Here is a 23,342-nt window from a genome sequence, read left to right on the forward strand (position 1 = left end):
TGTCTCTAGCCTTCTGCTACACCCCAATAATAGTCTCTATATGTCTTTGTATTCTAGTGTTGTCTCCAGAAATTATTTTAAGTTGGGTGGCATGAAAATGTAGCCAGGTGGGAGAAAATGGGGATATTTGGTGGTGGGGAAAATTGAATGTAAACTATTTTTATTAGATTGAAAAATCAATTCCTCCCAAACCTTATTTCCAGACATAATCACAAATAAATAAATAAAATATATGAAAGGGTTAGGTAGTTAGATGTACCCCACAAATTATTAGATAGACATATGTGCTCTCCAATACTAATAGGTGTACCGGCCGCTTTATAGAGCGAGAGCTGCTTCTGTTTTTAGGTATCCTGAGGTTTCCTCCCCAGTATACATTGCTAGAGTATCCCCGCAGTATAGGTATCCAGAGGTGACCCCCCAGTACAGGTATCCAGAGTGACTTCCCCGGTACGGGTATCCAGAGGTGTCCCCCCAGTATAGGTCCCGAGATGTAACCCCCACTATAGATATCCAGAAGTGTCCCCTCCAGTATAGGTATCCAGAGGTATCCTCCCCAGTATTGGTAGCCAGAGTGTCTCCCAACTATAGGTATCCAGAGGTGTCCTCCCAGTATAGATCCTCAGATGTAACGTCCCAGTTTCGGTAGCAGGAGGTGTCCTCCCAGTATAGGTCCCTAGAGGTAAACCCACAGTATAGGTAGCCAAAGGTAACCCCCCAGAATACATAGTCCCTTGATTGTCAAGTTTGCTCTCTCATCTATGAACTCATCCTTATTATCAATTAGGTCTGATATGCCTAGCTGATCAGTCATGATTCCATTCGATTTTGATTAGATAGGAATTGACTCCTATCACGGCAAGCTCAATTTTAATACATTTCCACAGAAATCTATTAAGCTTAAACCAACTGCAAGCTCTGTATTGCTCGATGCAGGGCAACGCTAGAAGCCTTCAGTCTTTCACCAGTTCTTTCCTCCACAGTGAATTTTGATATTGGAATACCCGCCTATGGCAGTGCCCATTCTTCTGTCACTATCAGGCGTCCATATTTCCTGTGTCTGTCTCCTAAACCCTTCTAGTAACCTCTAGTGTTGTCCTGCCCCCCCCCCCCCCCCCCCCGATACTAGTTACCCCTTTACAGACAGCTGTATGAAAATATACATGAGAAGAGAACGCCATATACTTACAGAGCAGTGTAAAAGTTCCTGATGGTGTATTCATCAAAGGAATGCCCGGCTCTGCTAAAGTAGATAAGCACCATGGCTAGCAGGTACTGTAATGGGAAACAAAAATACAAAGCCGATTAGCATTTACTGATAGGAAATGTTTTTGTTAAGGCTCATATAGATGTACCAACAATCTGTCCAACCATCTTCCAAACTTGTCTGTTGGAAGATAAGTTTGGCATGTGTACTGCTGGCAAACAACCAGATGAACAACTGATAACAGGCTGTTTGCCATATCCAACCGTTGGATCAATCTGCCCAACCATCATGCAGATTGGAACGTGTGTACAAGTCTTTTGAACAACTTTGTTTTTGAATGTGGAGACATGTTGTGCATTTTGTCATTTAGCTTGTATGCATAGTGTGTGTGTGTGTGTGTGTGTACGTGTACGTGTGTGTGTGTGTGTGTGTACGTGTACGTGTGTGTGTGTACGTGTGTGTGTGTGTGTGTGTGTGTGTGTACGTGTGTGTGTGTGTACGTGTGTGTACATACGTGTGTGTGTGTACGTGTACGTGTGTGTACGTACGTGTGTGTGTGTGTGTGTGTACGTACGTGTGTGTGTGTGTACGTGTGTGTACGTGTGTGTGTGTGTACTTGTGTGGGTGTGTGTGTACTTGTGTGGGTGTGTGTGTACTTGTGTGGGTGTGTGTGTGTACGTGTGTGGGTGTGTGTGTGTACGTGTGTGTGTGTGTGTGTGTGTGTACGTGTGTGTGTGTGTACGTGTGTGTTTGTGTGTACGTGTGTGTGTACGTGTGTGTGTACGTGTGTGTGTGTGTGTGTGTGTGTGTGTGTGTGTACGTGTGTGTGTGTGTGTGTACGTGTGTGTGTGTGTGTGTGTGTGTGTGTGTGTGTGTGTGTACGTGTGTGTGTACGTGTGTGTGTGTGTACGTGTGTGTGTGTGTGTGTACGTGTACGTGTGTGTGTGTGTGTACGTGTGTGTGTACGTGTGTGTGTGTACGTGTGTGTGTGTGTGTGTGTGTGTGTGTACACGTACGTGTGTGTGTACACGTACGTGTGTGTGTGTGTGTACACGTACGTGTGTGTGTGTGTGTACGTACGTGTGTGTGTGTACGTACGTGTGTGTGTGTGTGTACGTACGTACGTGTGTGTGTACGTACGTACGTACGTACGTACGTACGTGTGTGTGTACGTACGTGTGTGTACGTACGTGTGTGTGTGTGTGTGTACGTACGTGTGTGTGTGTGTACGTACGTGTGTGTGTGTGTGTGTGTGTGTACGTACGTACGTACGTACGTACGTACGCGCGTGTGTGTGTGTACGCGTGTGTGTGTACGCGTGTGTGTACGCGCGTGTGTGTGTGTACGCGCGTGTGTGTGTACGCGCGTGTGTGTGTACGCGCGTGTGTGTGTACGCGTGTGTGTGTGTACGCGTGTGTGTGTGTGTGTACGCGTGTGTGTGTGTGTACGCGTGTGTGTGTGTGTACGCGTGTGTGTGTGTGTGTGTGTGTGTACGTGTGTGTACGTGTGTGTACGTACGTGTGTGTGTGTGTGTGTGTACGTGCGTGCGTGCGTGTGTGCGTACTTGTCATGTAAACCAGGGCTGTGGAGTCGGAGTCGGAGTCATGGAGTCGGGCAATTTTGGGTGCCTGGAGTCGGAGTCGGGAAAAAATGCACCGACTCCGACGCCTAATGAATTTGTAACTGTAATTAAAATAGAAAATATGATAAAATGTTCTATTTCTCAGATAATAGTCATTAAAATAATGTATATATATATATATACAGTAATAGCTGTGCTTAGTCCACAAAAATAAAATAAACCAATCAAAATTAGTTACTTGTGCTGCTTCAATAAAGCAGTCCCCGTATTTTTAAGGTCAGATATACACATCTGATTGTGACTGTATACATGATGTGTACACAGGAATCTCATAGATACGAAATAACATCTATGCTGTAAGAATAAAGCCTGATGTGTAGCTGTGTCACTAATAGAAATGGTCAATGAGATGGAAATAATTCTGCATTGATGCTGATTTATGCAAATGTATGCACTCCCTTTGCTGATGAAATCAAATAATTTGATATGTTGTTAAAATTTGGTTTGGTAACTACAAATTAAAGGGTACCTGAGACGGATGAAAAATAAAGTTTTATACATACCTGGGGCTTCCTCCAGCCCCCTTCAGGCTAATCAGTCCTTCGCTGTCCTCCACCACCCGGATCTTCTGCTATGTATCCTGGTAATTCAGCCAGTCAGTGCTGTCCGGCCGCATGCCGCTCCCACAGCCAGGAACATTCTGCACCTGCTCAATAGTGCTGCACAGGTGTAGTATGCTCCTGGCGGCGGAGTGTGTGCATGCGCACTACGCCCGACTGGCTCAAGTACCTGGACTCATAGCAGAAGATCCAGGTGGTGGAAGAGGACAACGAGGGACTGATTATCCTGAAGGCGGCTGGAGGAAGCCCAGGTATGTATAAAACTTTAATTTAATCTGTCTCAGGTTTACTTTGTTACACAGTAGTACTATACTCTACATATGCACTCCCTACAGAGCTGCAGGGACTCCACTGAGTATGCTGTGCACATTGAACACAGAGGTGTTGTCTGTCACCCATAAACCTTGTTCAGATTGTGCATGAAGAATGTGTAATAGAGGAAGAATCTCCTCATTCCCCTGCAGAGTACCTGCACATCATTCTTACATGTACCCACACTTACATTGCCTAGGGCCTGATAGATGTTCTTTGTTCCGGTCTGTACCTTTTACAAGTACTCTTACCAAGGACTAGTTTTAGTCTAAAGGGAATAAATATAGTAGTCTACATATCCTTCTCACTTCAGTTGTCTTGTAAAATTCCTAAGCGTTGGCAGTTAAGAGACGAATTTCATGTTACATACTTTTAATCAACAAAATTGTAATATGCAAATTAGAGGAGTCGGAGTCGAGGAGTCGGAGTTGGTGGAATCCTAAACTGAGGAGTCGGAGTCGGTGGATTTTTGGACCGACTCCACAGCCCTGATGTAAACAACTTGTAGTGTGCTTGGTCATGTTGTACGGTTGGCTGTGCATTAAGTTGGACATGTGTCTGAGCCTTTATAGCTGCAGTTAGTGTTTGTAAAAGAAAACAATAAAAAGTCTTAATAATAATTGCCTTATCTGACACTCTCCGGCATCCGTCGTGGGGCAGGAAGTCCCGGATGGAGCGCTTCCCTGTGGTAACACACAAAACAGTCATATTAGAGTTGTGATGTTTTACACATACATGACTTAGTTATAGAGAAGTCTCTACTGGCTATGTTTAGCAGCTCTGAACTACCAGCCTTCCCATATATTCCTCAGAATAGGAGGACTCTTATAATATAAGGCATATCATATGATTATGTGTGATATATGTATCATGGGAATGTAGGTAACCAGATATGGCAATCTATATTCATGCTTAAATGACTGTTTTTCCTCCTTTTCGCGGTGGTGCTGACTTTCCTGACTTCACTTCCTTCTCTTTCTTGCGTTCCAAGGTGGTATCTGCACTCTTTATATGCGTCTGCAGTTCACTTCCTGGTTGTGTGTTCCAGCGTGGCTATACAATTTGCTGGCCAGTTTCCTGTCTCCTGATGTCATTTCCAGGCAGACACACAGGCGTCCTGACTCACGCCCCCCTTTTCTCTTTATTTAAACACCACATAGCCGGTGATCTGACACGGGTGTTCCTCCTCCCCTTGAAAAAGATCCATCTGAGGGGGTCCTCCATCTATCCTTGCCGCACTGCTGACCTGGGCTAAGTGTTCATTAATTCACTATACTTCACTGTGCACTATTTATCTATTGGCCGCTCCACTGTCTCAGCGGAAGAGGTTTTGAATGTATACATGTCACTAGGCTGCACTACTGAACCCTGGGTCACCCACCTGAGAGATCCTGGTTAAGGGCTCTGCCTCTGACACAGGAGACCTGGGTTCGAAACTCAGCTCTGCCTGGTCAGTAAGCCAGCACCTATTTAGCAGGAGACCTTAGGCAAGACTCCCTAACACTGCTACTGCCTATAGAGCGCGTCCTAGTGGCTGCAGCTCTGGCGCTTTGAGTCCGCCAGGAGAAGAGCGCTATATAAGTGTTTGTCTTTGTCTTTGTTTGTCTTTTAGTTTTTCTTTGATCTCACTGTGTGGAGACTATTGGTGAATACATGCAGTGGTATGATTACTATTACATAGGCGATTGGCTATTATCAGCATTGAGATTTTATGGGGAACAATTTGAATATGAATTTAATCATTGAATCATTATGAAGGGTCATTTGTTGTATTTGTTATCAGTGGGACGCATTTACACTGTCAAACAGAATGCAAATTCACGACTCAATCGCCAGACTGGAAATAGAAAATGCTGCACTTTTCCACAACTGTACCACAAACGGCAGACCGCAGACTGGACACAATGCAAGCATATGGGAACAGACCGTGTCCGTTCCCACTAGGCTTCCTGCTGCACAGAAAACGCATACCTGAGAACATTTTCATTGGTTCATATGGACCAACGAGAATCCTCCCTGTTACTAGGCAGGATCCACATTTTTTTTTCTTTTTTTACAAACCAAGAGAAAACCCCATGATTCCTGGTCTCCGGGCGAGCAACAGGAGGGGGGCAACAAGTGGGGATGATGAAAAAAGTGGCAGAAATACCAGGTGAGCCGACTGGTAGCCACACAGCGGTCATTGTGAACGACGTCAGCGCATCCGCTCAAATCCTAAGCAGATGCACTTACCACACCGTTTACAAATGTGCTGCATTTGCATTGCTTGGACTTGATGGACGAATGTCTTTTTTCAACCAAGCTAACTAACTATGTAACAATTACAATGATTTATCAACACAGAATGCAAAGGAAGTAAAAATGGAGTAGCTGCAAATGGCAACCAGTCAGAGCCTTTCTATCAATTAATATTCCCAAAAACAAGCTTTTTGCTGTGGATAACTGCTCCATAGTTGCTCCAGTCATCTTTGCACTGTCTAGATCAGGGGTCCCCAACCTTTTTGAGCCTGGGGCCCACTATCCCGACCAAAATTTTCTCCAGGGCCCCCCTGGGGGTGGGGTGGGGTGGGGTGAGTGGGCGTGGCTAGTGTTAGCGGCAGCAGCCCCCCCTTTTTTCTTAGATTCCACAGTATAGCAAGTACAGTTTCCACAGTATAGCAAGTACAGTTAGCCTGGTATAGCAAGTATAGTTACCCCAGTATAGCAAGTACAGTTACCACAGTATAGCCAATACAGTTAGCCTAGTATAGCAAGTATAGTTACCCCAGTATAGCAAGTACAGTTACCACAGTATAGCAAGTACAGTTACCACAGTATAGCAAGTACAGTTACCACAGTATAGCAAGTACAGTTACCACAGTATAGCAAGTACAGTTACCACAGTATAGCAAGTACAGTTACCACAGTATAGCAAGTACAGTTACCACAGTATAGCAAGTACAGTTAGCCTAGTATAGCAAGTACAGTTACCACAGTATAGCAAGTACAGTTAGCCCAGTATAGCAAGTACAGTTACCACACTATAGCAAGTGCAGTTAGCCTAGTATAGCAAGTATAGCTACCCCAGTATAGCCAGTAGTTACCCCAGTATAGCAAGTACAGTTAGCCTAGTATAGCAAGTACAGTTACCACACTATAGCAAGTACAGTTAGCCTAGTATAGCAAGTACAGTTACCACAGTATAGCAAGTACAGTTAGCCCAGTATAGCAAGTACAGTTAGCCCAGTATAGCAAGTACAGTTAGCCTAGTATAGCAAGTACAGTTAGCCTAGTATAGCAAGTACAGTTAGCCCAGTATAGCAAGTACAGTTAGCCCAGTATAGCAAGTACAGTTAGCCCAGTATAGCAAGTACAGTTAGCCTAGTATAGCAAGTACAGTTAGCCTAGTATAGCAAGTACAGTTAGCCTAGTATAGCAAGTACAGTTAGCCTAGTATAGCAAGTACAGTTAGCCTAGTATAGCAAGTACAGTTAGCCTAGTATAGCAAGTACAGTTACCACAGTATAGCAAGTACAGTTAGCCCAGTGTAGCAAGTACAGTTACCACACTATAGCAAGTACAGTTACCACACTATAGCAAGTACAGTTAGCCTAGTATAGCAAGTATAGCTACCCCAGTATAGCCAGTAGTTACCCCAGTATAGCAAGTACAGTTAGCCTAGTATAGCAAGTACAGTTAGCCTAGTATAGCAAGTATAGCTACCCCAGTATAGCCAGTAGTTACCCCAGTATAGCAAGTATAGTTAGCATAGTATAGCAAGTATAGCTACCCCAGTATAGCAAGTACAGGTAGCCTAGTATAGCAAGTATAGCTACCCCAGTATAGCAAGTACAGTTAGCCTAGTATAGCAAGTATAGTTACCCCAGTATAGCTAGTACAGTTACCACAGTATAGCAAGTATAGTTACCCCAGTATAGCAAGTACAGTTAGCCTAGTATAGCAAGTATAGCTACCCCAGTATAGCCAGTAGTTACCCCAGTATAGCAAGTACAGTTAGCCTAGTATAGCAAGTATAGCTACCCCAGTATAGCAAGTACAGTTACCACAGTATAGCAAGTACACTTAGCCTAGTATAGCAAGTATAGTTACCCCAGTATAGCAAGTACAGTTACCACACTATAGCAAGTACAGTTAGCCTAGTATAGCAAGTATAGTTACCCCAGTATAGCTAGTACAGTTACCACAGTATAGCAAGTACAGTCAGCCCAGTATAGCAAGTACAGTTAGCCTAGTATAGCAAGTATAGTTACCCCAGTATAGCAAGTACAGTTACCACACTATAGCAAGTACAGTTAGCCTAGTATAGCAAGTATAGTTACCCCAGTATAGCTAGTACAGTTACCACAGTATAGCAAGTACAGTCAGCCCAGTATAGCAAGTACAGTTAGCCTAGTATAGCAAGTATAGTTAACCCAGTATAGCAAGTATAGTTAGCCCAGTATAGCAAGTATAGTTAGCCCAGTATAGCCAGTAGTTAGCCCAGAATAGCAAGTATAGTTAGCCCAGAATAGCAAGTATAGTTAGCCCAGAATAGCAAGTATAGTTAGCCCAGAATAGCAAGTATAGTTAGCCCAGAATAGCAAGTATAGTTAGCCCAGAATAGCAAGTATAGTTAGCCCAGAATAGCAAGTATAGTTAGCCCAGAATAGCAAGTATAGTTAGCCCAGAATAGCAAGTATAGTTAGCCCAGTATAGCAAGTATAGTTAGCCCAGTATAGCAAGTATAGTTAGCCCAGTATAGCAAGTATAGTTAGCCCAGTATAGCAAGTATAGTTAGCCCAGTATAGCAAGTATAGTTAGCCCAGTATAGCAAGTATAGTTAGCCCAGTATAGCAAGTATAGTTAGCCGAGTATAGCAAGTATAGTTAGCCCGCAAACAAGCCAGCAAGAGGTGGATCAAAAACTGCACAGAACTATGATCACTGCGTACTTGTTAAGTTGCATGTGTAACAATCCCAGGCCTAAGGCCTGACCTATGCAGCACAGAAGTATCGGAACAGGTAGTGAGGCTAGATTCAAAGGTGGAAAAACGCTGGTATATAGACAGCCGCCTTACCGAGAAGAGAATGTATTTTGAATACGGTCCGCCACGGCCACGCTATCACGGCACGCTATCCCCCTGTCTCGCTGCCTCACACTGCCCGGGAAAAGCGCAGCTGCATAGGCTACACACGCTGACGCCAAGAAAGATGGGATGGGCTGGGCTGGGCGTGACTTCCGGCTTCTGCGGCTGCGCTCTAATGCGTGCAGGCGGAGATGTAGCCGCGTGCACTCGCGGCTAATGAAGGAGGGAGCGGGACGGTAGTCACCAGCAAAAAAATCATTGTGAGGCAGGGGATTTGCCGCGGCCCGGTGCGAAACGCCCCGCGGCCCGGTATTGGGTCGCGGACCGGGGGTTGGGGACCCCTGGTCTAGATAATCACACTTACAAGTTTTCTTGATTGTGAAAACGTCAAATATCTCACCAAGAAGCCTGTAGAAAGCTCGCCTCATCTCAGCCGTGATGGTGGTCCGCTTCTGAGGGTCAAATGGAGCATCGAAGGCCTCTGGTTCAGGGTGGATATCCATCGCCCACGTCACCCTTCTGAAGACAGAAAACAGTCATTAGTCAAAACCGTTAGTCAAAACAATTGCAGTTCATTCATAGTCTTTTCAAATGCATTTATTTCTACATACCGTGCCTTCTTAGGTGGACAAAATGAGGTACGGGAGACATGGTGTGGGGTCTTCTCTGCTGCTGGTGGAGCGGATGGTTCTGCCCCATCTACAGATGTTTGGAGCAGAATTGGAACATGAGGCCCAGACCTGACTTTCTCTCGTGCTTTAGCTGGCTCTGCATGCCGATCTGTGTGCTGAGCAAATGGCAGAACTGAGAAAGCCAGAATGGCAAACTTTTGATCCGCAGAGGATGTAACCAGTGCTGCCGGATCATCAGTTGGTGGTGTTACTGCCACTGCAGAGCCTGCCAAGTGTAGCGGAAAGGGAAGCTCTGAAAAGGCCAGAATGGCAAACTCCTGACCTGGAGATGTTATCTCTGCAGTTGGTGCAGCCAGATCACTGGTGGGTGGTGGAGATTGCCCATCAAACCCATCCAAAGCTTCCGCAAATGGCAAACTTGCCAGAGCAAGGAAGGTGAAGCTATTGTTGGCAGTTGCTGCAGGCACAGCTGGCTCAGCATCTTTAGATATAGGGCATGCAGGCACAGCTAAGTCACGAGGTGGTGGTATGTCAGGCACAGCAGTGACGTCAGTCACTTGCTGTGATGGGATGTTCCAATCCTGGGAAACATCTGTAGCGAAGCCGATGGTGTGTGCTCTGTAAGAGATAATATAAAATAAAACATGCAAGTTATAATCTTAGCATCATAAATTGACAACATCACAGCAATACCATGTCACTATTCATCACTCTCCCTGCAAAGTACTTAGCATAAAGCATAGCTACAAGACTATGGCCTACCACTCCTATCCTGCCCACGATCAACCTAAGGCCCCGTTCACACTGCACGCATTTCCAGCCGCGTATTAGAAACGCGTGCAGGAGGCAGACACGCACGACATCAGACAGTGCATAGAGTGCACTGTCTGATGTTCACACTGCATGCGTTCCGGACCTGTGCGGTCCGGGAACGCATGCTGCACGCATTTTTTGTAAAAACGCGTGGCTGTCCCATTCACTTTTCAGTGATGGGATCAGCCACGCAACGCACACAAACGCGGATGGCGTGCGTTCGCATGCATTGCGTTCCGCACGCATGGCCATCCGCGTTTGTGATGTGAACGGGGCCTAAGTTTATTGTCCTGTCTGATTGATACTTTGAATTTTCCATTAAAGTTGATAGCAGATCTGTCAGATATTTTAAAGGTATCTATTACAAACAAATGAATCAAAATCTGCAGAGAATCTTACTGGAAAATCGATGAGTGTAACCTTAAAGGACAACTGAAGTGAGAGGGTTATGGAAGCTGCCATATTTTTTTCCTTTTAAGCAATACCAGTTGCCTGGCTGCCCTGCTGATCCTCTGCCTCTAATACTTTTAGTCATATACCCTGAACAAGCATATGCAGATCAGGTGTTTCTGACATCATTGTCAGATCTGACAAGATTAGCTGCATGCTTGTTTCTGGTGTTATTCAGACACTTCTGCAGCCAAATAGATCAGTGGGACTGATATTGTTTAAAAGAGAAAATACATATGGCAAGCAGCACCCCTTTAGGTGGTGGGTGAAGGGGGGGGGCAGAGAAGCTAAAAACTTCAGCACTGGGGGGGGGGGGGGGGAGTGCAGTGAGAGGCAGGACCCCTTTAGATAGTGGGAGAAGAGGGAACAGAGAAGCTGACAACTGGCACTACGGGGTGGAGGGTTTACACAGGAGGACAATGAGAGACAGCACCAGCTTTAAGTGGTGGGAGGGGTGGCCAGAGAAGCTGACAACTGGCACTGCATGGAGGAAGGTTTACACACGGGAAGGGCATCAGCACCCCTTTAGGTAGTGGTGGGTTGGAAGGGGGGTGAAAATAGGACAGTGTTGACTGCTGCATATGGGCACATAAGTATACTATACCGCTCCGGTGAGGGGGAAGCCTCTGGATACTAATAAGGCTTCCCTTGTCCTCTTCATATTCTTGGATCCAGCGCTGGCAGCCCCCAAGCAGGGTGCATCAATATTTACCCATCTGCGCTCCTGAGCATGCGCAGTACAAGCTTTCCTGTGGGCTTCGGCGGAAATAGGCGATCTGTCGTGTGATCAGTACAACATTCTTATCAAATATGTCACCAGGAGGGCCAGCCTACACTGTGCATCCAACAAATATGGCAAAATTGTGCTCAGTGTCATTATTTTGTGTGCCTATTACTATTTTCCAGCACTGCCTTAACTCCCTTAACTACTTCCCCTCCCCCGGGACAAGTATCTGCGTCCCTGCAATTTCCCACATAACCTCGCAGACATAGATTGTTTCGTTGTGATAAGTAGTAATAAAGGTATTATTTATTTATTGTATTTATAATGCACCAACATATTACGCAGCGCTGTACATTAAGGTTACAGCCAATATTTAGGGGTGACATACAGCAATAAGACAATACATGAATACATGAAAACGAGATCACGCAGCACAGTATGAGTACAAGGTAATGCTTAGTCAGTCACTGGAGGGGAGCATGGAGATTAGGCAAGTCGAGTTCACTCAGATCCATAGGATGGGTGTATGGTGATGGAGGTGCATGATCAGGTAGCAGACATAAGGAGGAGGACCCTGCCTGAAGGCTTACAATCTAGAGGAATGGAAGGAGCGCTGACAGGTGAACATTGCTCTGGTTTTTTAAGGGGTAAATCTCTTGGAGGTGAAGTGGTTAAGCATGGATTTCACTAGAGCTTCGCAGGTTGCTGCTGGAATCCTATTTCACTTCTCCATGATGACATCAGGAAGCTGTTGGATGTTAGATATCTTGCACTCATCCATCTTTCATGTAACAATGCCCCACAGAGGCTCAATAGGGTTTAGGACATGCTCTGCCAGTCCAGCACCTTTACCCTCAGTGCAGCAAAGCATTGGTCGTCTGCAGCACTCATGCAGCCCCAAACCATGACATAACCACCATGCTTGCCTGTAGGCCAGACACACTTGTCTTTATACTCTTCACCTGGTTGCTGCCCCACACGCTTCCATCTCTTCTGCAGCTGATGACTCATTGTGATCCGGAGCATGGGCAATAAGCCATAGCTCCCAACTGTCCCTCTTTTGGAGCCCTGTAAATATATATATTTCTCTACTAAAAGTGTTTGACGCTAAAATGTATTCACATCCTAAATTGATATATTACTAATTTTAAAAAGTTAACATGAAAGAAAATGAACCAGGATAGAAAGGACCAGTGTGGTTTGAATTATAAAGCAACATGTTTTTCTTACAAAATCTTTATAGTAAACGTGGCTAAGGGTGTGACGGGGGCGTGATCAGGGGTGTGGCAGGGGCATGGCTTAAGTGTCCCTCTTTCTCATCTCAAAAAGTTGGGAGGTATGAATAAGCTACTGGACCACAGGTCATGTTATATGCAAGGAGGACAGCAGTGAGGAAGCTGCCTCCACATAGGTGGGACACATTACTGTGCATGGAAAGCTGCTTCTGACATCACTTGCAGAGAGAGTGAGGGAGTTGGTTCTGGAGGACCAGTGGTTGCAGCACATGGCACTCTCCTAATAGTAAATGATTGCTGCTACCAGCAATCATTCACATAAATGTGGGACAATTAAATAATATATTAATAAAGTGACAGTGAGCCCGTTAAAAAGTTTTTTTTTTTGGTTTTTTTTTTTAACTATCTTTAACCCCTACCAGACTGTTAAACCCTTTGTGTCACCTATAAAAGGTGCCTTAAGGTGGCCATACACTGGTTGATTTGCCATCAGATTCGACCAACAAATAGATCCCTCTCTGATCTAATCTGATCAGAGAGGGATCGTATGGCCACCTTTACTGCAAACAGATTGTAAACCGATTTCGGCCTGAAACCAATCACAATTTGTGGATCCCCCCCCCCCTCGTACCGCATACATTACCTGTTCCGGCCGGCGTGAGTCCCCGCTGTCTTCTTCTCCGCTCCGCCTCCGCTCCGGCTACTGAACTTCCTGTCCAGAGGGCGCTCTATTGTTTAAACTTCCTGCCGGGACAGGAAGTTCTGTGTAGCTCTGGAGCCCAAAGAGGAGAAGAAACGGTCTGGAGCCCGAAGCGGAGAAGACCAGGGGACTCGCACCGGCTGGAGCAGGAAATGTATTACCGCTGTATTGCGTCGGTCGTCGGGCATTCGAACGCCGCTAACGACGCACTCCCGACCCGCCGGCGTCCAAGAAAAATCTTCCGCACGGATGGGTTGACAGGAATCAACAGGAACGATCAATTTCGGACGGAAATCGATCGTTCTGTCAACGGTGCGCGGCGATTTCCCGGGCGGCGGCGTGTTTACTAGCGGCGGGCGGCGTGTTTACGAGCGGGAGCGCGGGCAGCGGCGGGAGTGCGCAAAGTACGGATTTCTCCGTCCCTGGGGGTTAAAGGATGGAAAAAGGGACGGAGAAATCCGTACGGGCGGGGGTAAAGTGGTTAATGATCTATCCTCTTCTTACTCCGCTGGATGCCGCTCACTTGTGCATGGCGCTGTCATCCCTATTCCCTATACACTAAAAAGCACTCGCACCATTTTTATCATTCATTTGTGCTAGCTGGGGCTCAAAGCCTTGTTTACATGGTTCTGAGGGTGGTAATAGACAGCATTTTATTTCCTTCTAACACCAGCAGTGTATTAGCCAATGGGCTTGTAAACCTGTACATGGTTAGGGCAGAAGGAGAGACCGTGACAAAACAATGGAGTGCTGCATACCAAAAATTAGTCAAGACAATCCATTATAGAGAAGCGCAGCAGAAGCGCACACCCAATAAATATGCACTTTATTGCAAAACAGTCCATTGTAGGAGAGCCACAGTAGAGCTACTTTGCTATAGTACCACTTGTAGGAGGAGAGAGTAAGTCGGGGCAATGCTGCCTGTCTCAGGTGGTGAGGTGACATGCAGAATGATTCTGCAACACAACTGAGCACTGTGCACTAGGTCTCAAACATGTGATCTGCAGGCTTGTTCAGGGCTTATGGATAAAATAAGATGTTCAGGGGGAAAGTCAGGCAATGTGCATTGTTTAAAAGGAAACAAATATGGCATCCTCCATATCCATCTCACTTCAGAGGTCCTTTAGAGGAATCAGAGCAGCTGTGAAGTAAAATATATAAAATAAGCATCTTCATACTTCATCTTTAGTTTCATTGCTGCAGTGCCACAGTGGCCGCAGTTATAGCGTGTGGCCCTTACTGCCGCAATGCATGCTGGGAAATTAGTCACATTGGGGTACTATGTCTCCTGGCATGCATTGTGGTGGCTGAGGCTGTGCTCCCTCACTGTGGCCACTATGCGCTGCAGCAGTGACACAGAAGATGGAGACTGAATACACGTGGGGGCTAGGGACAAGGTAATTATTGCTGGCCGCCCCCCACCTTGCTTCCCATTGGCCCACAACATTTATGAAGCTCCCTAATCAAAATATTGCTCTGGCGCCCCATGATCTCCAGCTCCACCCCTGCTAGTAATGATTATCTGTCCCCCACTCTGTGTTCAGGCACCACAGGGAAGCCAGTTCTGTGGGGTGGGGAGGAATGCACAGTGTATCGGGTTGTCAGTGTTAATATTATGGCATTTTTGTAGCATGGCATGGATGGCGAGGCTTTACAGCATGTGACACATAGTGCCGAAGCTTGGCACTGCTATAGCAGTCATGCAAAAAAGCCTCGTGCCAAACTGCAGCAGCAGCAGCAGCTGTGGGGTCTCCTGGGTTCCATCAGGGATTTCTGCTTATCCTCTATCAATAATAAACTTGCTGTGGCTCTGCGCCATCTTTACATGGACTAAAATCAGTAAGAAAAAAAATAATTGTCATTTATCAGAAACCGGCTTTAAAATAAGTATTATAATTAGTATAATTCATTAAACTAACTGTTATAGGCTTAGATGAAAATTGACAAAACTTAGTACAATCAATGTAAAGACTTAGGCAATAAAGGCTCATATACAGGTACCAACGATCTTGTCTGTTGGAAGATAAGTTGGGCGTGTGTACGGCTGGCAAACAACCAGATGACCAACTGATAACAGGTTGTTTGTCAGATCCAACCGGAGGATCAATCTACCCAACTATCACGCAGGTTGGAACGTGTGTACAAGTCTTTTGAACAACTTTGTTGTTTTTGAATGCAGACATGTCATTTTTGTTATAATTCACCTTTTTGCTTCGACACCAGCAACTTCTTAGAGTTGCACCTCACAGACTGTGAGATAACTGACTCTCACACAGCAAGCATTATTGGAGATAGACCGTTCTCTGTCGTCTTCAAAGTACAAGTTGTTTATTCAGGAAACAGATATACAGATACAGTTCGTTACATCTTAGCCAAGCCATTCTCATGCTGCATTACAGCTCTTGACTAACCTTCCTCCTGAATGTTAGTCAGGTTATATTCTTTCTATACTAAGTTACATCATCTAGACCAGGGCTTTTCAATCTTTTCACTAATTGTACCACTTTTATCACCTGAAAATGTACAAGTACCACCCGTGTGCCTGTGCAGTAGAGCGCACCCAATCATGCTCTGCTGTTTCCACCAGAATTCAAGCTGAGAGCTGCTATTGCGTATGCGCGTATGCGGACAAGGAGATCTTTAGGTGTCCTATCACTGAATCCCCTCTACTGTGGAGGAATGGGGAAGCCCCTTTAGCCCCCGAGGTCCTCGCTGTGCTGCCCTGCAGAATAGTTCAGACCTCAGATCAGCAGTAACCCGACTGACACTATGCATCATTCGCCTGGCTGTCTCTTCACTACTGATCTGAGGTCTGAAGTATGCCACAGGGCAGCACAGCGAGGAGCTGAACTTTGTGGAGGCAAGATGGGACCAGGACAAGTGACAGGCAAACCTGAGGTGTACCACCTGGCCACCAGCAAAGTACCACTGGTGGTACGCGTACCACAGGTTGAAAAGCCCTGATATAGACTACCTATGTACAGCATACATCATATCAGAACAGAAATGGATTATATAAAGGTTTAAGCCAGCAGGGACAGGTAGCAAGACAGAAAAAGTGCTACTCCATACTCCGGCTCTGGGTTTTATATGAACCAGAAAGAGTTAAATATGACCCCATCTGATCCATCTACATCTATGATTGGTTCAGATCCCTTGTGATGTCAGGACACACACCTACTCGATTAATATTGTATAAGATATTATGCCCTAGTTGCAGGAATGTTATGTTTTATAAATATGGCCTATGTTGATTGTTCCTGTAGTCCATTTGTTTGGGGCAGTGTAGGCCTAAGACTTTGGACTAGGAACATCTTCTCAGTATCTGCTTGTATCATCTGCTTCAAGCAGACACTGAGATGCTTCTGCCTGCATCACAAAAACCTCTATTTAAAGGGATACTCTGCGAACAAGCCTTTTACCTAAAACTCAGTCCAAATAACTGAGGCTTACTTAAATGATAACAATCCCCCCTAAAATAGCTTGCTCCGCAGATCCCAGCTTCTGAACCCAGCAGTATCTGGTTTCTTTTCTGTATGTTTCACTTTTCGTTGCTCGTGCTCACACAACTTCTCTGCTCTAGGCGGTTATCCCTGGGAGAGAGGGCAAGACCTCTTGGTCTTCCTGTAACCAGGCTATCTGGGAATGCCCTACTTCTAAGTCCCTCTACCCCACATTCTCAGCATTTGCGTCATTGCGTATCACTCACAAACTTGCATGATCACAGAAAAGTGAAACTTGTTTGTCTGTTACACGACGAAGCAGTGCCAGGTGCCTTCTAAAAGAACGCCTTTATACAATCAGCTCCATCTTAGGTACTGCTACACCTATACCCGTAACCCTGTATATCCCTTCATTTGGAAATATTTGTTCAGGAGATTGTTTATGAGGTACCAATCTCTTGACCAGGTTAATTTGTTTTGCGTAATGTAACACCCAACCTCACCTGGATAAGGATGCTCAAAGTTGTCATCCCCATCCCGACGACCAGTGGGTGGAGGAAGAAATTTTGAACTGCAGAGGCCCCGTACGAGTGTCCCTGGAACATTGCCGGAAACCTTTTCCACCAGGTCAGACTGGAACTCACCTGCTTATTTTTGTATTCTACCTCATTAAGATCACCTGTATCATGGTGAAATCTTACCTCTAACTTAGTGTTCTGTTTGTTTAACCATTGTAACAAAGTGTGGTCGTCTTGGGTCAAAACCTGTTCCCAATTGTCCCATTTCGTGTTATCTTCAGTATGGGAACTCCCCCTGAAGTTTTGAACTTTAGAGTTCTCTTAACAATTGGAGGAATGACGTCATCAAACTTTGATGACTTGATCCATATGGGATCTCCGCTCATAAAATAAGCTCCCCTCAAAAAATCTACCTGATCGGAACAATTATGAAAATGTACCTTGAATGTGTCATTAGACATTATGTTTAAAAAACAAACCTTTCCTTCAGCCACCGGAACTATTGGTTTGGCTTCAGGGCAGATCTTTTGAATGGGAGCCGCGCATTCTGTGTTATTGAGCCAGCAGGCTTCTTCACTAAATTTGACTTGCCCCGGCAAACACAGGTACCTCTGTGAGAATTGCTCACATGAGGACAACTCTCCTTGTTTCACTTCCCCGTCTAGCACCAAAAACCGTTGACCTCTCAGGTCATGGTGCAAGACATGTGTTGAGGTGGGAACTAAGGAAGTGGCGGTGCCTAAAGAAGTGTTGCACCCTTTCCATTTGTTCACCGAAACATCTCGAAGCTTCCATGCAAAAGATCCTTCTCCAGAAAAATCGATAAACCTCTCCTTGTCCAATCTCAGTTGTACAGGATCTTTTAGCATCTCCCTGACAAAATATGTCCCCAACTGTCCTGATTGGACCTCTTCCACCCCTTATGTCCTGAGGCAAAATGTGTACCTGAGGTCGGGAAGCCTGTACTCTCTGCAATATTTCAATTAAGAGTACTTCTTCACTTACCCAACTAGCATGAGGATAAGTGGCTGCATATGGACTGTGTAATATTGTCCCCTGTTGTGACCCGTGTAGTGAGAATGGGTTTCCCTGTCTTGGCTTTCCCTCCCTCAGGATCGCTTTCCCCACCCTCTTTGTCACCTGGAAATGTGGCTTGATCTCAATTTTTACTTCTTGTTTCGAGAACCACAAACCCTCGGCTTTCCAGCCTTTACGTCTGTATAGTTGTTTCAGAGCCACCCTCTGTTGGTAATCCCAGAGTGTGATGTTGTCCCCTGCGTCTCTCCTGCAGGAGAATTGACGCCTCCTGCTCGTTCCTCTCCAATCTGGAACCATCTCACTCTGGATAACCAAGACAAGGTACCCCTGAATCACACACCCCACCTTTTGCATGTACCCACAGTGATCTCCCCAGAATTCTTTTCCAGCCGGGTGGCATGAAATAGTAGCCAGGTGAGAGCAGATGAGAGCATGCAGGGCTAGCGCTTTTCTGAGCAACTCTGCTTACAGCATAGGAGAAGGTGAGCCAATGACTGCCGGGTGCTCACCAAAACTAGCTGGGTGGAGCACCCGGCTAAAAGAGCCTGGGGAGAACACTGCCCCATTGTACTGCACTGTACCTTTTAACAAAACTTTTGATTGGTGCATCGATTCTGGGAGTGTGACATTCAAGAGCAGATTTACACTGCCGTTAAATTCAAACTTCCAGCACACCTGACCCTTCAGACCTTTCACCAACATTGTGCCATAAAATTTGTTTCCACCTGGCACGAGTGCTCTCTTCCTCCATCCCTGCTTGGTCCATCTGTGCCAATCAGAGGGAGGTGGGAAAGGATCAGTACCTTTGTCTCCAAACATTAACATGCTTGGGCCTTATGTTCTCATTAACCCCTTATTGTTCATGAGAATGTCCTCTCTTCGGTCTCCTAGGACGAAATGGCAGCCTAGGATCACCATCAGCACGGTACTCTTCATTATAAAAGCACCTCCTTGGGAAAGAAAAACATTAGCAATTTGTTTTATGCTTTGCTCAGTCAGTTTTTTTTAGTCTCTTTCCGATCTCAGGAATCTCGCTGTTCTCCAAACTCGGATTGGCATCTGGAGCCTTTTGCTTATCCGACTGACATCTGTCTCGGCTGCCAGCACCTCAGCTTTCTTGCTTCCATATTGCCAAACTCCTGAAATCGAAATACAAACACATCAATTCTGATTAATGATTTGGGTTTCGCCCTGCGGCTTGTAATCTGTACACTTTAAATTGATCAATATATACCGTAATTGATCTCGTTGCTTTATGGTTCTCATGAACTCTGTTTACTCTTTTTGGTAGATTGGAGTTAAGCTTCTCTACCCTACCTAACTACTATCCTTACCTGTTTAAAATATGCTCCCACGGACTTCACCTTTGGAAGCTCTCACCTCATTGCAAGCTCTCTCCACATCCCCCCTTCTGTACATACGTGGCCGTCGTATGCACAGAGTACGGATGCCACACACCTGTTGCTGCTTTGCAGGTGAGCCTGCAATGCTCTTGCTCATTTTCGCATTTACTTACCTAGAACTTTATTGCGATACCAGCTCTACTAGAAGTCCTGTGTGTTGTACCCTCTGACCAATGTTTGCCGTGCTACTACCCCCAGACTACAAAAAAAATGGCTTCCTCCCTGTAGGAAGGAGCACTTAAACTACACAGGGTGCAGGGCTAAGCATTCCAGCGTCAAATGCCTGTATGCAGATCCCTGAATGCCCACTTGGTAGGTAGTCATATGGCAAACACTGTACTGATACACGGTCACTCAGTAAATGGCAATTCCTTCATCTTTATAATTGCCCCATGAACTGCTACCAGTTCTTGTTCTTTGTGCTACACTTGGTAGGAGCTGGAAAAAAAAATATTTGACCAATCGGTGGACGAGAAAACGCACAAACAGCCCCAGCCCCGCACTGACCTCTTCGTCAAGCTCTGGCCCTGTCCACGACAAAAAACGGGAAAAAACGTTACCACTCTACAGCCACAGCGACGGATACCTGGATTGGTCAACTCCCTTTTTTTCCAACTCCGGCACCCCCTGATGCACTGTCCCCCCTTTTACTCTCTTGGGAACTCATGCTGCACCACCCGTTAAGGTGCCTCACTTAAAGGAATAATCCCATAAGTAACCTAGTACAGATACTTCCCTGATCTGCGCTGCGCTTGCAAATCACTCCCTGGGAAATATCTGACTTCTACGTTTCTCCATGCCCCTAGCTGGGAAACCCTTCCTATCCGTGACCATGCTAGTCTCACAGCAACTGCTTGGTGCACATATTCTGACATTCCTTTCCCTGGACCCAGGCTCTGGGGAAATACTCAGGGATCCGAGATACTCAGTAGAGTGTCTCATTATCTCTACCATCCCTTCCTCTCAGCTGCTCTGCCCGTTGCCGTGAGCACAGCCTGACGTGACGTGGATCCCCCAGCCCCTCCTCCCCCCCCCCCTGCCATGACGTGTGGGGGCCATGACTCGTGGGGGCGGGCCCTCCCCAATGCTGCCATTTTGAGTCCTGAACTGCCAGCTAAGATCGCTGCTCTGCAATCTCCCATAGCAACCTCTTAATCCTATACACATTAGGAAGAAAAAAGAATCAAACGGAACTAACATTTTATGCCTAGCTACACACAGCATATTTACACATTGCAGAACATCAGCATTCCGCTACATACACTCTCGGATGCCTGCAAAAACCTTAGAAAAACCCCAACCCAGCTGTAATCCTAACTGCTTCATACATTAGAATCCCCAGTGACGTGCGAATCTCTCCACAAAACAGCCATCCGCTTACCTCAGACATAACTCAGAACTACTAGAGCGTGCTGTGTCCTCTTCGCACACAAAACCCATTGCTGTATAACTCTAAACAACCCTTAACCGTTACCATCCCAGTTACAAACTTATTCTGAGACGAACATCCATCAGCCGCTACACTCCAACCCCCCCCCCCCCCCCCCGTCCACCTATCTCTGCTGCGGGGGACGCTACACACACATCTGAACTAAAACCCAGCTGGCATCACTCTCAGACCTTCTCTGTGAAGTGAAAGAAAGAGAAAGAAAAAAAAAAACCAGTTAACATCTGACCAGCGACAGAAAACATGCCTGTGACAAATGTGGATATAACCACTATTTAAACCGTAACATGCAACACAGAAACATTAAATCATAAGAAATCCTCACCTGCACATTAAAGCACATAACCTCTGAAGACAGCACTATGTACGCTCTACACCGGAGCTGCAACCGACCTTCTTCCCCCCCCCCCCTCACGGGAGGGGGAAAAAATACGCAGCCTCCAACCTAACATAGCAGCTGCACATAACACAGAATGCATTATCAACTCCTTGTACAACTCCAAATACAATAAAGATAATGCAATATAACAACGTAAACCACACTTGCCTTGTTCAGCGGACTTCTTTCGCTCGCCAATTTGATCAGCTGTAGCAACTTTCCCACGAAACTTCTGATAGGACACACCTGGAGCTCCTGAGCGAGCCCCCCTCCGCTCAGTGGACTGGTTTCTCCCGCGGCAGCTGCCAGCCGGCCTCGGAGCGCTCCCACAACTTGCGATCCTGTTTAGGCTTCTAACTGCATGTGCACCTGCAGCTTAATTTTAACGTCCAAGAGATTCGCCGCTCTTTTCCTCGAACTGCAGCCCGTGTGCTGGCTCACGCACACCACTTATCAGCTTGATAAGCTTTCCAGTCCGCGTCTACTCCGCTTGTTTCGCTGTGGAATGTCACGAAAACTTCGGCCCCTGGCCGTTGTCCGCCTGTTTCACTAGACAGTGAAGCGTTTAACAGCACCACTGTTATAATTCACCTTTTTGCTTCGACACCAGCAACTTCTTAGAGTTGCACCTCACAGACTGTGAGATAACTTCACTCTCACACAGCAAGCATTATTGGAGATAGACCATTCTCAGTTGTCCTCAAAGTACAAGTTGTTTATTCAGGAAACAGATATACAGATACAGTTCGTTACATCTTAGCCAAGCCATTCTCATGTTGCATTACAGCTCTTGACTAACCTTCCTCCTGAATGTTAGTCAGGTTATCTTCTTTCTATACTAAGTTACATCATCTAGACTACCTATGTACAGCATACATCATATCAGAACAGAAATGGATTATATAAAGGTTTAAACCAGCAGGGACAGGTAGCAAGACGGAAAAAGTGCTACTCCATACTCTGGCTCTGGGTTTTATATAAACCAGAAAGAGTTAAATGTGACCCTATCTGATCCATCTATGATTGGTTCAGATCCCTTGTGATGTCAGGACACACACCTACTCGATTAATATTCTATAAGATATTATGCCCTAGTTGCAGGAATGTTATGTTTTATAAACATGGCCCATGTTGATCCCGTAGTCGTGTAAACAGCTTGTTGTGCGGTTGGTTGGGCATTAAGTTGGACGTGTGTATGAGCCTGAAAGCAGAACTGAAGATAGCATAAAACCAAAGTGTACATTTACCTGGCGCTTCTTCCAGCCCCTTGCAGCCTTCCTGTCCCGCGCCGGTCCTTCACAATCCTCTGTTCTCCCGCCGCCTGTAAGTTGATGGCAACTGCACCTGCGCGTCCCGGGCAACACGTATCTTTCTTCGCGTTCCTGCCCGCAATAGCATTCCGCTGTTAGCGCAAGAAGATATTGCGGGCAGAAACGCGAAGGATACGTGTGGCTCAGTGGCATCCTGGCGCAGTTGGCACGTCGGCGGTAACCAAACTAGCTGGCGGTGGAAGAACGGCGATTCGTGGAGGACTGGCACGGGACAGGAAGGGTCTGTCAAAAGCCCGAGGTAAGTTTTAATGCAATCTTCAGTTCTGTTTTAATCAATCATGTATTCAGCAAACTAGAAGGAACTTTCTAAATGTATATGTTAGTCAGATCCTGAAGTTGGGGACTTGGCCAGCCACATTGAGTTCTGGCCAGCCAAAGTCTGCAAGAAGTCTGCGTTTCACATGTTGGCTGTATTAGGCGGCTGTTTCCAGCATTGGCATTAC

The 23,342-nt window shown here is 45.9% G+C and overlaps 2 protein-coding genes across 5 annotated transcripts in view; one reads left to right on the forward strand and one right to left on the reverse strand.

Moving 5' to 3' along the window:
• Nucleotides 1–23,342, forward strand: part of MPP7 (MAGUK p55 scaffold protein 7) — a 508,595-nt gene that overhangs the window by 165,606 nt on the left and 319,647 nt on the right. The gene's annotated exons all lie outside the window — the stretch shown is intronic.
• LOC137519617 (uncharacterized) overlaps nt 1–23,342 on the reverse strand; it is a 32,858-nt gene that overhangs the window by 7,835 nt on the left and 1,681 nt on the right. Inside the window, exons 2-5 of the mRNA XM_068238591.1 lie at nt 9,398–10,036; nt 9,187–9,305; nt 4,346–4,404; nt 1,190–1,275 (exon numbers count right to left, since the gene is read on the reverse strand). Coding sequence (XP_068094692.1) covers nt 1,190–1,275; nt 4,346–4,404; nt 9,187–9,305; nt 9,398–10,036 — 903 coding nt within the window. The remainder of the gene's footprint in view (nt 1–1,189; nt 1,276–4,345; nt 4,405–9,186; nt 9,306–9,397; nt 10,037–23,342) is intronic.

The sequence above is a fragment of the Hyperolius riggenbachi genome, chromosome 5 (genome assembly GCF_040937935.1).
Source record: "Hyperolius riggenbachi isolate aHypRig1 chromosome 5, aHypRig1.pri, whole genome shotgun sequence".
Lineage (NCBI taxonomy): Eukaryota > Metazoa > Chordata > Amphibia > Anura > Hyperoliidae > Hyperolius > Hyperolius riggenbachi.